Below are 13,467 nucleotides of genomic sequence, written 5' to 3'. Positions count from 1 at the left end.
GGGGAAACAGTCCCTATTCTGCTCTGTGTCAGTTTGTATCAGGTATCCTTAGGATAGGTGTCAATCCATATCTGCCAAGTGACCCTATGTAGGGGGAACAGTCCCTATTCTGCTCTGTGTCAGTGTGTATCAGGGATACTTAGGATAGGTGTCAATCCATATCTGCCAAGTGACCCTATGTAGGGGAAACAGTCCCTATTCTGCTCTGTGTCAGTTTGTATCAGGTATCCTTAGGATAGGTGTCAATCCATATCTGCCAAGTGACCCTATGTAGGGGGAACAGTCCCTATTCTGCTCTGTGTCAGTGTGTATCAGGGATCCTTAGGATAGGTGTCAATCCATATCTGCCAAGTGACCCTATGTAGGAGGAACAGTCCCTATTCTGCTCTGTGTCAGTGTCTGGAGGGAGTATCTGCAGTAACACAGAGTGTCTGGAGGGAGTATCTGCAGTAACACAGAGTGTCTGGGGGGAGTATCTGCAGTAACACAGAGTGTCTGGGGGGAGTATCTGCAGTAACACAGAGTGTCTGGGGGAGTATCTGCAGTAACACAGAGTGTCTGGGGGGAGTATCTGCAGTAACACAGTGTCTGGGGGGCAGGGCCGGACAGGGAGAAAAATTAGGCCCGGGCATTTTTTTAGCACAGTGGCCCACTAAGAAGGGGGCTGGGCAGAGAGGGTGTGTTTCGTCATCACCAATGACAAACACGCCCCCTCTCAAAGTGAGCGTTAGGTCAATCATCTTCCAGGGCAGAGCTCTGCTAAAGAGCTCTAGCACGAGAAAAAAAAAAACCTGTATTTGTTCTGCACAGTGCAAGGACATTTGCACTGAGTTTCCTTGCAACTTGTCGCCGGTGTCTCTATAAATGGATACCAGGAGATAAAAGGGCCAGGAAAGAGTATTGTGCATGTGTTTGGAGCCTGCTTGTGGGATTGTGTGTGTGTAGAGTGAGTTGATTGTGGTGTGGTATTGTGTAATAAGGTCGGTTTTAGTCGTGTTGTGTTTGTGGTGTAATGTAATGCATATGTGCCTAGGGGCTGTAGAGAATGTGTGTATAGGGGATGTAGTAAGTGTGTGCATACAGGCTATAGTGTGTGTGTGTATAGGTGATGTAGTGGTTGTAGAGAGTGTGTGTTTAGGGGTGTAGCATGTGTTTGTTTACAAGGAATCTAGTGTGTGTATAAGGGATCCAGAGTGTGTATGTTAGGAATGTAGTGTGTGTGTGTAGGTGGTGCAGTGTGTGTGTGTGTGTGTATACAGGAGTCTAGTGTGTGTTTGAAGGACCCAGAATGTATAGGAGATCTAGTGAGTGTGTGTATATAACGGAATCAGAGTGTATATAGGGATCTAGTGTGTGTATATGATCCAGAGTTGGGTAAGGGATCTAGTGTGTGTCTGGAATGTAATGTGTTTAGGGGTGCAATATGTGTGTGAGGGGTGCTGTAGTGTGTGTATATATATATATATATATATATATATATAATATATAAATATGTTTGAAAGTATTGTGTGTGTGTTTGATGCAGTGTGTTGGGGTTCTGTGTGTATGTGTGAGAGGTGCAATGAGTGTCTGTGAGGGGTGTGGTGTGTACGTGAAGGGTGCAGTATGTGTTTGTGATGGATGCTGTGTTTGAGGGTGCTGTGTTTGGGGGGTGCTGTGTGTGATGATGCTGTGTATGTGTGTGAGGGTGCCGTGTATCTGTATGTGTGTGGGGGTGCTGTGTGTGATGTGTTTAAGGGTGCTGTGTGTGAGGGTGCTGTGTGTGAGGGTGCTGTGTGTGAGGGTGTTGTGTTTGAGGGTGCTGTGTGTGTGAGGGTCCTATGTGTGATTTGTGAGGGTGCTGTGTGTGTGTTTTGTGTGTGAGGGTGCTGTGTGATTTGTGGGGGTGCTGTGTGTGATTTGTGTGTGTGGGTGATGTGTGAGAGTGTACTGTGTGTGAGGTGTGTGTGGGTGCTGTGTGTGATTTGTGTGACGGTGCCGAGTGTGATGTGTGTGATAGTGCTGCGAGTGATGTGTGTGAGAGTGATGTGTGTGAGGGTGCTGAGCGTGATGTGGGTGAGAGTGCTGAGAGTGATGTGTGATGTGTGTGAGGGTGCTGAGTGTGATGTGTGTGAGGGTGCTGAGTGTGATGTGTGTGACGGTGCTGAGTGTGATGCGTGTGACGGTGCTGAGTGTGCTGTGTGTGAGAGTGCTGTGTGTGAGAGTGCTGTGTGTGAGAGTGCTGCGAGTGATGTGTGTGAGAGTGATGTGTGTGAGAGTGATGTGTGTGAGGGTGCTGAGAGTGATGTGTGTGAGGGTGCTGAGAGTGATGTGTGTGAGGGTGCTGAGTGTGACGTGTGTGAGGGTGCTGAGTGTGACGTGTGTGAGGGTGCTGTGTGATGTGTGTGAGGGTGCTGAGTGTGATGTGTGTGATGGTGCTGAGTGTGATGTGTGTGACGGTGCTGAGTGTGATGTGTGTGACGGTGCTGAGTGTGATGTGTGTGACGGTGCTGAGTGTGATGTGTGTGAGAGTGCTGTGTGTGGTAGTGCTGCGAGTGATGTGTGTGAGAGTGATGTGTGTGGGGGTGCTGAGTGTGATGTGTGTGAGGGTGCTGAGAGTGATGTGTGTGAGGGTGCTGAGAGTGATGTGTGTGAGGGTGCTGAGTGTGATGTGTGTGAGGGTGCTGAGTGTGATGTGGGTGAGAGTGCTGAGTGTGATGTGTGTGAGGGTGCTGAGTGTGATGTGTGTGAGGGTGCTGAGTGTGATGTGTGTGAGGGTGCTGAGTGTGATGTGTGTGAGGGTGATGAGTGTGATGTGTGTGAGGGTGCTGAGTGTGAGGGTGCTGAGTGTGAGGGTGCTGAGTGTGATGGTGCTGAGTGTGATGTGTGTGATGTGGGTGAGGGTGCTGAGTGTGATGTGGGTGAGAGTGCTGAGTGTGATGTGTGTGAGAGTGCTGAGTGTGATGTGTGTGAGGGTGCTGAGAGTGATGTGTGTGAGGGTGCTGAGTGTGATGTGTGTGAGGGTGCTGAGTGTGATGTGGGTGAGAGTGCTGAGAGTGATGTGTGTGAGGGTGCTGAGAGTGAATGTTAAAAGGGATTTTGTGTTGGGAAAAAAGAAAAAATCTAATAAGCATGCATTATACTCCCCCCCCCCCTCTCCCTTCTTACCTTTAGCCTGGGAGGGGAGGGGGGGTCCGGCATGGTGGTGAGTGGGAGGGGGGACCGGCACGGTGACACCTTCCCTGGTGGTCCAGTGGGTGAGTGAACTCTCGCGAGATCAGGTCGTTGGCATGGCAACGCACCGGATCTCGCGAGAGGAACCCGGCGGAGCTGCAAGATAGAGCTCCGCCGGGTCCTCTCCCTCCCTCCCCAGCCGCATGTGCCGCAGGTCTATTTAAGTGGGCCGGTGAGGGAGATCTTTGATCTCCCCACCACCCGGTCATGGCACACAGCGGGGCCGGCGCTCGACCGGCAGGGGAGATGGCCAGTCCGATGGCCAGTCCGGGCCTGCTGGGGGGAGTATCTGCAGTAACACAGAGTGTCTGGAGGGAGTATCTGCAGTAACACAGAGTCTCTGGGGGGAGTATCTGCAGTAATACAGAGTGTCTGGGGGGAGTATCTGCAGTAATACAGAGTGTCTGGGGGGAGTATCTGCTTGTAACATTTATATGCACTGAAAAATAAAAATAAATAAATAAATAATAAATTGAAAAAAAAATAAAAAATTAATGCAGCTTCCAAATGAATCTTAAATGGATGCTGTCCAGGAGGTGGGAGGGTCTGGAAGGGAGGGTCTGCTGTTGATTGGCTGGAATGCGTCTGCTGAATGTGAGGTACAGGGTCAAAGTTCACTCAATGATGACGAATAGGGGGCGGACCGAACATCGCATATGTTCGCCCGCCGCCGCGAACACGCTATGTTCGCCGGGAACTATTCGCCAGCGAACCGTCCGGGACATCACTATTTGGGAAATGTGTGTTTTTTGTGCCTGGAGATAATTAAGTTTAATACAGTGCTTGACTCAATTATCTCCAAAGCACAGGGGAGGGATTGACCTATTTTGTTTGGGAGTATCCTGGACCTGAGAGCCAATGTATTTGTGTGTTTTTACTGTTTTTTGTGTGTTTTTTACTGTAGTTTACTCTCAGGTCCAGGGAGGAGTGCCCCTTGCATAGGGACCTGCATATAAGGCCAGTTGTGGCTGCCATTAAACAGATTAATTTTACCTTTCATGAAGTCTAGACTCATGTTTTGGGGATTGGAGAGCTATATATACTCTGGGGATTGCTATAATCACTATACTCCCTTGGATCACAACACTTATTCTTGTAAGAGCAACTTGCTTCATACTCTGGACTAGGAGAGGTCTAACCCCACTGGATCCTGGTCTTGGGTCCAGGGTGGGTGGAGGACAGCGAGACCCCAACCAAGCTACAGCTGTTTGTGGGCTTACGGTGGTTATGGTGTCCGGTGCGGTGCTTATTTTACAGAAGTATTACTAGGAAGCAGCGATTGACGGAGGTACCCGGTCGGGGTGCCAGGCGGTCCATCACAATACCCACTCACACTTTGGAGGCCAATATAGCCCTAATACCCAAAGAGGGCAAAAACTTAGAGAAATAGTTCTGAAGTTGGCACACTGCTCTCTTTAATGGCAACTCAAAAATTATTTACAAAAATCCTGGCCTCCAGATTACTAAACTACCTAGCCACCACCCTCATACAAACCAACCAAGTGGAGTTTATTCCACATTGAGAGGCCAGAGATAACACTACTTCTTTGTAATTATTGCAGTTTATAAAAACTGCAATAATTACAAAGAAGTAACAAGGGTATTCTCCCTGTTGTCTACTGAGGCAGAGAAGCCTTTGTCATAAAATAATTGTACACTACCCTTACAGCAAGGTATGCATTAGCAGAGTTTTTACTGAGCCCTTCACTATACACAACAGGACCAGACAGGGCTGCCTCCTGTCGCCATTGGTCTTTGTCCTTGCCCCCCCAATGCAGGTACGGCATACTATGAATAAGGTGGCTGTCTACCCAGATTACTTAACATTCTTTATCTTAGTTGGAAACGACCCTCCCCAATGTAATGAGGGAGTTCTAAAAATACGGAGGGCTCTCTAATTTTAGCATAAATTACTCAAAATCAAACATGCTTAATATCAACATGCCATCTAAGAGACTAGAAATAAGCTTGTCTCTTAGTTGGCATGTTGATATTAAGCATGTTTAATTTTGTCCATGCCAAATAAGAGACTAGACACAATCTAGTCCAACGGTTGAACAGGGCAATAATGTATTTAGGGATGTGGCCCACGAGAGACCTCTCCCAACTATAGCAAGCCAACTTTCTCCCCATGCTCATCACCTTCAGAAAGAATTTGGCAGAGTGCCCCACATATCCTGGTTGGGCCACATTGCAGTGGCAAAGATGAACCTATTGTTGCACATCCTTTACCTTTTCCAAGATCTACCAGTACAGATCCCAGCAGCATATTTTGCATCACTCTGATCAGTGTTAATTACATGATTTTGCTATTTCATGACGAAAAGTCATGATTTTATAAAAGACACGGAGGCGAGTTTATACCATCATACATTAACAGAAAATGGTACAAAATGTCAGCAGAGAAAAATAATTAGTGAGGTACTTATCTGTCTGGTAGCAGCAAAGAAAGAGGAATTGGAGGAGGAGGTGCTGCCTATTATACTGGGATTGGATATGGGAGTGTCCTATCTCTATGGTTACTGTTTTTTCTTACTGTTAATATACTTTGCTGCTATTGGTGGACAGTAAAGAAAGGGTTAAGAAATATGAGCCTCCGTGTCTTGACATAAAATTAGATACATATAGAGTTCTTTAAAAAAAAAAAAAAAACAAGACTACAATATCACATTCTAATGAGGCCAAACTCAGAGGGGGGACTGGTCCACTCCTCCCACTTGCACTTATTGAATGGCTAAAGAAAGAGTGAATAAACTCTGGAAGTGGGAACTGAGCAAACCCAGACAAATGGATCACTGATATGGATGAACCCTGCAGAAAGCTGGAGATTGGTGGCTCTACAGCCTTTTGTATGTGCCACCCTTAAGGCTTGGCACAAGCTGGCACTAGGCAGGGGCCTCTGCTCCTTCTCTCACCCCTATATCTCTTGACTGAATTCTGACCAGGACTGGAGATATGTAGGCCTTCTTTCCCAGGCTAACCTACAGATTTCCTATATGGTGGAGGGAGTAGAACGCAACCACTAAGAAGCATTCTTGAGGGCACCTTGGACATGTTCCTACACAAACTCAGGTATGAACACTTGAAACGATAAACCACCACAACTTCTCAAGACTATTAACCCCAGTCTGGACAGTGACTGCTTGCAATGCCACTCTGCACAGGCACATTCTTACAAACATAGTGGGAATGCCCATTGATATTGGGAAGTCTTCATACAATAATTAAATTCTCGGACAAACCCCCACCCTTTCGACCCATCCCATTTGTCCTCCACACCACCTCTGCCCAGACATCCCAAGACAAGAAAGCCAATTAACAAAAATGTTTTAAATAATGTGTGTGTTAATCTATTCTGTAACTGTAACTTTAGCAATTGTATGTATGTCATTACTGTGAGGGAATCCTTTCAGAAGTGTGTGCTAATGAAGGTTTGCTCAGGGCTGCAATGATTTTAAAGGGAATCTCCAGTGCCAGGAAAACAAATCAGTGTTCCTGGCACTGCGGAATCCTGCAGTGCCCCATTCCCTCCCACCCCCTATCCCGTGTTGCTGAAGGGGTTAAAACCACTTCAGTGACTTACCTTAATCCAGCGCTGATGTCCCTCAGCGCTGTGTCAGGCTCTGCCCACGCTCCTCCCCTGCCGACATCAGCCGGCGGGGGTGACCTAATGCACAAGCCACTAGAGGAGGACTTAACCCTGCAAGGTAATTATTGCAGTTTATAAAAGGGTGATGGGAGTTGGTACCCAGACCACTTAAATGGGCAGAAGTGGTCTGGGTGCCTGGAGTGTCCCTTTAAAGTTGGCCCTGCTAGCACACATTATCGTCAATACGAATTTGTTTTATTAAGAAGTGTAATATATATTTACTTTCTGAAATGCTTTGCTCGAAAATATGAGTAATGTGCTTAATTAATATCTCAATAGGTGGCACCGATACTAAAAGAGAGGATGATAAAGAAAGGATCAATGATGATTGGTTACCAGCCTCATGAAAATCAAGTGAATTTCTTCAGACAGATAGTGGTTAATCCAGAGACCACTAAAGAAGACCTGGACTTCTTCTTAAATGAAATAGAAAGACTGGGAGAGAATCTTTAAAATTAGTCTTAGCATTTCCAACAATTATTTTTGTGTTAATTTATTAATTATATAGAAAATATAGCAACCAGTTAGGGAATATATTTGATATGGCATTATGATACTAGACAGAACACAACATGCGCAAGGAACTTAAGTTTTAGGTAACTCAATTACAATAACATAGATGCAAAGTTAAATCATAAGATAGATATAGATTGCCAATTAGCGTTAGCAGTTTGCATTTGAGAAACATTTACTATTTTATGAATGAAGAAAGATATTTCAAAGCCATCTTCAGAGTTCTAAAGATAATAGGAGGACAGTGATTGGCTGTGGGACAGAATTATATTAACAGCTAAGCTCACACTGATCTCTCTCATTTTCGGACCTATGTTAGCACTCTGAAGTTGATGTCAATCAGGAACAAATTTTGTGAAAATGGAAAGTGTGGCTAAAACGGTGGGGTTATGCTACATAAATCTGGAAAACCTTAATTTTTTTTTTACCAAAAATATAAAGATTTGAACATGGATAAAAATACAGCATGATTGTGAGGTAATTACATGTGAAATGCACTTAAATGGACACTATAGGTAAGCAAATCACCTTCTCTCATTGAAGTGGTCTTTGTGCAGTGACTATGTTTTAGAGAAACTGTTTACATTCCATGGTTAAGACTGCCCCTAGAGGCTGTCTACCAGACAACCACTAGAGGCGCTTCCTGCAGTTTCACAGAGTTTAACTGCATGAAATGACTGTGGACGTCCTCATTAAGGATTAAGTCAACATGCTGTGCATGTGCTGTCGTTGTTGTCAAAATGCAATTCAGTGCCAAGAGGCCTCGACGCTGGAACCAGGTAAGTGATTAAAAGGGTTTTTAACCTTTTCAAGGCTGGGGGGTGCGGAGGCAGAGAGACTCTGCGTTCCTTTAAGTTGTATTGGTACCTGGAGTGTTCCATTAAAGTACTGGACTTATATATTTGTGAATGATGATTCTTAACCACTGAACACAATTCAGGATAACACTCCAAAAATGACTGAAGTTGTTCTGATGGCAAATTGCAGCTTTACTCTTTATTAGACCTTTCACATGACTTTAGATTGTAAGCTCACGGGCAGGGCCCTCTACCTGTTGTATCGGTCTGTTCTTATTGTGTTTGTCTTTTTCCCAATTGTACAGCGCTGTGGAATTTGTTGGCGCTTTATAAATGCCAGTAATAATAATAATGACTATATATATATTTTAAATTTTTTACCCACTTCCTTTATTTGTTCAACTCTCCTATATGCTGCACTGAAGTAATACTATCTACCTCATGTGGCGTAATAAAGTTATAACAAAACTGAATTTGTTATTTAATTTATGAGATATTGTCATGGAACATCATTCCAATATGGAGTAAACAGGGCTATTATCACTAGGGAAGGAGAGTATTGAGTGCCTGATCGAGAGATATCTGATCAAAGATTCACTGGATCACAGCACAGTCTTGATCCTGCAAACAGTTCCAGAGTATTTCTGTGTCAGGCCCTGAATGTGGGCAATCACCAGAGGTCCCCATTTCCAGCTGGGAAGCAGAATAAGCATCCAGGTGCTCTCCATCCCCCTTTCCATAGTGATAATAGCCCTTTTTAGTCCGTGTTGGAATAGGGTTCCGTTGCACTGCATCCCTCCTGACCTATAGTCCAGCATACCGGGTCAAATCCTAACGGGTCAGCCTGTGGCTGTCCAGGTGCACAAGTTACCCCTCATGTTCCGATAGGCCATCCGCGTTGCTGTGTGTCTGCCAGGCTGATACTGTACTGTAAAATTATAGGGCTGCAGAGCCAAGCTCCAGCGCAACAAACGTCCATTGTCCCCATACACCCGGTTAAGCCATACAAGGGAGTTGTGGTCAGTGAGCACAATAAAAGAGCGACCATAAAGGTATGGTTGAAGCTTCTTCAGTGCCCACACCAGGGCATTTATTTTCGACTGCTGCGTAACCAACCTCTCAGCGTTGTAGCTTGTGGCTAAGGTGGGCTACTGGGTGTCCTCCTCCATCATCTGGCACTTGGCTCAGCACCGCTCGTAACCCAAAACATGGAGACATCTGTATGGACAACAAAACATTTAAAGGGTCAGGAGAGGCTAGTACTGGGGCTTGGGTAATAGCAATCGTTAAATGTTAGAAGGTTGCATCACATTTGGAGGACCTGTCAGGTGAATTGGGGATAAACTTCCTATAGTACCTAGGAATGCTAGAACCTGCATTTTGGTGTGAGGCACAGGCCTATATAATCAATATAGCTAAACAGGGAAAATCAAGCTACCTATAGAAACATAGAAACATAGAATGTGACGGCAGATAAGAACCATTCGGCCCATCTAGTCTGCCCAGTTTTCTAAATACTTTCATTAGTCCCTGGCATTATCTTATAGTTAGGATAGCCTTATGCCTATCCCACGCATGCTTAAACTCCTTTACTGTGTTAACCTCTACCACTTCAGCTGGAAGGCTATTCCATGCATCCACTACCCTCTCAGTAAAGTAATACTTCCTGATATTATTTTTAAACCTTTGTCCCTCTAATTTAAGACTATGTCCTCTTGTTGTGGTAGTTTTTCTTCTTTTAAATATAGTCTCCTCCTTTACTGTGTTGATTCCCTTTATGTATTTAAATGTTTCTATCATATCCCCCCTGTCTCGTCTTTCCTCCAAGCTATACATGTTAAGATCCTTTAACCTTTCCTGGTAAGTTTTATCCTGCAATCCATGAACCAGTTTAGTAGCCCTTCTTTGAACTCTCTCTAAGGTATCAATATCCTTCTGAAGATAGGGTCTCCAGTACTGCGTACTATACTCCAAGTGAGGTCTCACCAGTGTTCTGTACAATGGCATGAGCACTTCCCTCTTTCTACTGCTAATACCTCTCCCTATACAACCAAGCATTCTGCTAGCATTTCCTGCTGCTCTATTACATTGTCTGCCTACCTTTAAGTCCTCAGAAATAATCACCCCTAAATCCCTTTTCTCAGATGTTGAGGTTAGGACTCTATCAAATATTCTGTACTCTGCCCTTGGGTTTTTACGTCCAAGATGCATTATCTTGCACTTATCCACATTAAATGTCAGTTGCCACAACTCTGACCATTTTTCTAGTTTACCTAAATCATTTGCCATTTGGCTTATCCCTCCTGGAACATCAACCCTGTTACATATCTTAGTATCATCCGCAAAAACACACACCTTACCATCAAGACCTTCTGCAATATCACTAATAAAAATATTAAAGAGAATGGGTCCAAGTACAGATCCCTGAGGTACCCCACTGGTGACAAGCCCAAGCTTCGAATATACTCCATTGACTACAACCCTCTGTTGCCTGTCACTCAGCCACTGCCTTACCCATTCAACAATATTGGAATCCAAACTCAAAGATTGCAGTTTATTGATAAGCCTTCTATGTGCAACAGTGTCAAAAGCCTTACTGAAATCTAGGTAAGCAATGTCTACTGCACCACCCTGATCTATAATTTTAGTTACCTAATCAAAAAAATCAATAAGATTAGTTTGGCATGATCTCCCTGAAGTAAACCCATGTTGTCTCTGATCTTGAAATCCATGTGTTTTTAGATGTTCAACAATCCTATCCTTTAACATGGTTTCCATCACTTTCCCCACTACTGAAGTAAGGCTTACTGGCCTATAGTTGCCCGACTCCTCCCTATTACCTTTCTTGTGAATGGGCACAACATTCGCTAACTTCCAATCTTCTGGGACTACTCCTGTTAACAATGATTGGTTAAATAAATCTGTTAATGGTTTTGCTAGTACACCACTAAGCTCTTTTAATAGCTTTGGGTGTATTCCATCAGGTCCCATTGACTTATTTGTCTTTACTTTTGACAGTTGAAATAGAACCTCTTCCTCTGTAAACTCACGTGTAATAAATGACTCATTTATCCTTTTTTTTAACAGAGGTCCCTTTCCTTCATTTTCAGCTGTAAATACCAAACAAAAATATTCATTGAGGCAGTCAGCTAGACCTTTATCCTCATCTACATACCTTCCTTCTTTTGTTTTTAATCTAACTAATCCTTGTTTTACTTTTCTTTTCTCATTTATGTATCTAAAAAAAGTTTTGTCCCCCTTTTTTACTGACTGTGCTATTTTCTCTTCTGTGTGTGATTTGGAAGCTCTTATAACTTGCTTAGCCTCTTTCTGCCTAATCTTATAGGTCATTCTGTCTTCCTCACTCTGGGTTTTTTTATAATTACTAAATGCTAACTTTTTGTTTTTTACTATTTTGGCCACATCTGCGGAGTACCACAGTGGTTTCTTGAATTTTTTGCTTTTACTGACAAGCCTAATGCAATTTTCTGTTGCCTTCAGTAGTGCAGCTTTTAAATTATCCCATTTCTTTTGGACTCCATTTAAGTTGCTCCAGTCTGATAATGACTCCTTTACACATATTCTAATTTTAGAAAAGTCTGTTTTTCTAAAGTCTAAAACTTTGTTTTTGTGTGGTGTGACTCAGTCACTGTTCTTATATTAAACCACACTGACTGATGATCACTGGATCCTAAACTTTCACCTACAGTAATATCTGATACCAAATCTCCATTTGTTAACACTAAATCTAATATGGCCTCTTTACGAGTTGGCTCCTCAACGACTTGTTTTAGAGACAATCCCAGTAGGGAGTTTAGAATATGTGTGCTTCTGGCAGAAGTAGCTATTTTTGTTTTCCAATTCACATCAGGAAGATTAAAGTCACCCATGGTGATAACTTCCCCCTTCATTGTCATTTTAGCTATTTCTTCAACTAGTAGATTATCTAACTCTTCAATTTGTCCTGGGGGCCTATAAATCACACCTACACGAATTACTGTGTGTTTACCAAATTCTAACGTAACCCAAATGGACTCTATGTTCGTCTCACTAACCTTTATTAGGCTAGATTTTATGCTATCCTTCACATACAGGGCCACCCCTCCCCCTTTCTTGCCTTCCCTGTCTTTTCTATATAAAGAGTACCCTGGTATTGCTATGTCCCAGTCATTTTTTTCATTATACCATGTCTCAGTAACAGCGACTAAATCTACACTATCAGTTGCCATTATTGCCACAAGTTCATGGATCTTATTCCCTAAACTGCGAGCATTTGTAGACATGACTCTAAGCTTATCATTTTTTAACACACTTGCTACAGGCACCTTCTGTCCTTGTTTTGGGGGACAATTGGATTGATGTTTTATCACCCTTTTGCCCCCCCCCCTCCTAGTTTAAATACATCTTAGCAAAACCTCTGAACTGCTCACTGAGAACATTTGTTCCCTTTTGAGAAAGATGCAAACCATCTTTTTTGTACAGTTTATTTCCATTCCAAACAGAGCTACCATGAGCAATAAAGCCAAATCCTTGCTCCCGACACCATTCACCAAGCCACAAGTTAAAGTCCCTAATACGCATCCGCCTATCATTCTGAGTGTTATGCACAGGCAGAACTTCAGAGAATGACAGTGTGGAAGCAACCTGCCGTATATCATTGGCAAAAACACTAAAAACTTCCTTAACCTCTGAAACCTCATTGCAAGCCAAGCCATTTGTCCCTAAATGGACAAGTACATCCAATTCCCCTTCCTGCTTTGCTTGCTTAACAATATTACAGATACGTCTCCTGTCTCTGTGAGCAGTAGCTCCGGGAAGACACCTCACAAGACCACCATTGTCCATCTCCACACCTCTTATGATGGAATCCCCCAACAACAACTGCTTTCTATTAGGCCTCACCATAGTCTTCAAGCCTCTCTGCACAATACCACTAGCCTCAGTGCCTCTCTTCACAACACCACTGGCCTCAATGCCTCTCTCCACAACAGCACTAGCCTCAGTGCCTCTCTCCACAACACCTCTAGCCTCAGTGCCTCTCTCCACAACACCTCTAGCCTCAGTGCCTCTCTGCACAACACCACTAGCCTCAGTGCCTCTCTGCACAACACCACTAGCCTCAGTGCCTCTCTGCACAACACCACTAGCCTCAGTACCTCTCTGCACAACACCACTAGCCTCAGTGCCTCTCTGCACAACACCACTAGCCTCAGTGCCTGTCTCCATGACACCATTACACTCTGAAAGTGCCGAAAATGAATTATGTAGAACAACAGACTGTGCAATATGCCTTTT

General features: G+C 43.9%; 1 protein-coding gene across 1 annotated transcript in view; it reads left to right on the top strand.

Moving 5' to 3' along the window:
• CSAD (cysteine sulfinic acid decarboxylase) overlaps positions 1–7,711 on the top strand; it is a 92,381-nt gene extending 84,670 nt beyond the window's left edge. Inside the window, exon 15 of the mRNA XM_063444825.1 lies at positions 7,142–7,711. Within this exon, the coding sequence (XP_063300895.1) occupies positions 7,142–7,315 (174 nt within the window). The 3' untranslated portion in view covers positions 7,316–7,711. The remainder of the gene's footprint in view (positions 1–7,141) is intronic.
• Positions 7,712–13,467: the final 5,756 nt, after the last annotated feature.

Source organism: Pelobates fuscus, chromosome 1, assembly GCF_036172605.1.
Source record: "Pelobates fuscus isolate aPelFus1 chromosome 1, aPelFus1.pri, whole genome shotgun sequence".
Classification (NCBI taxonomy): Eukaryota; Metazoa; Chordata; class Amphibia; order Anura; family Pelobatidae; genus Pelobates; species Pelobates fuscus.
The sequence above is the reverse complement of the archived record's forward strand: the minus strand, read 5'-3'. Positions and strand labels throughout refer to the sequence as shown.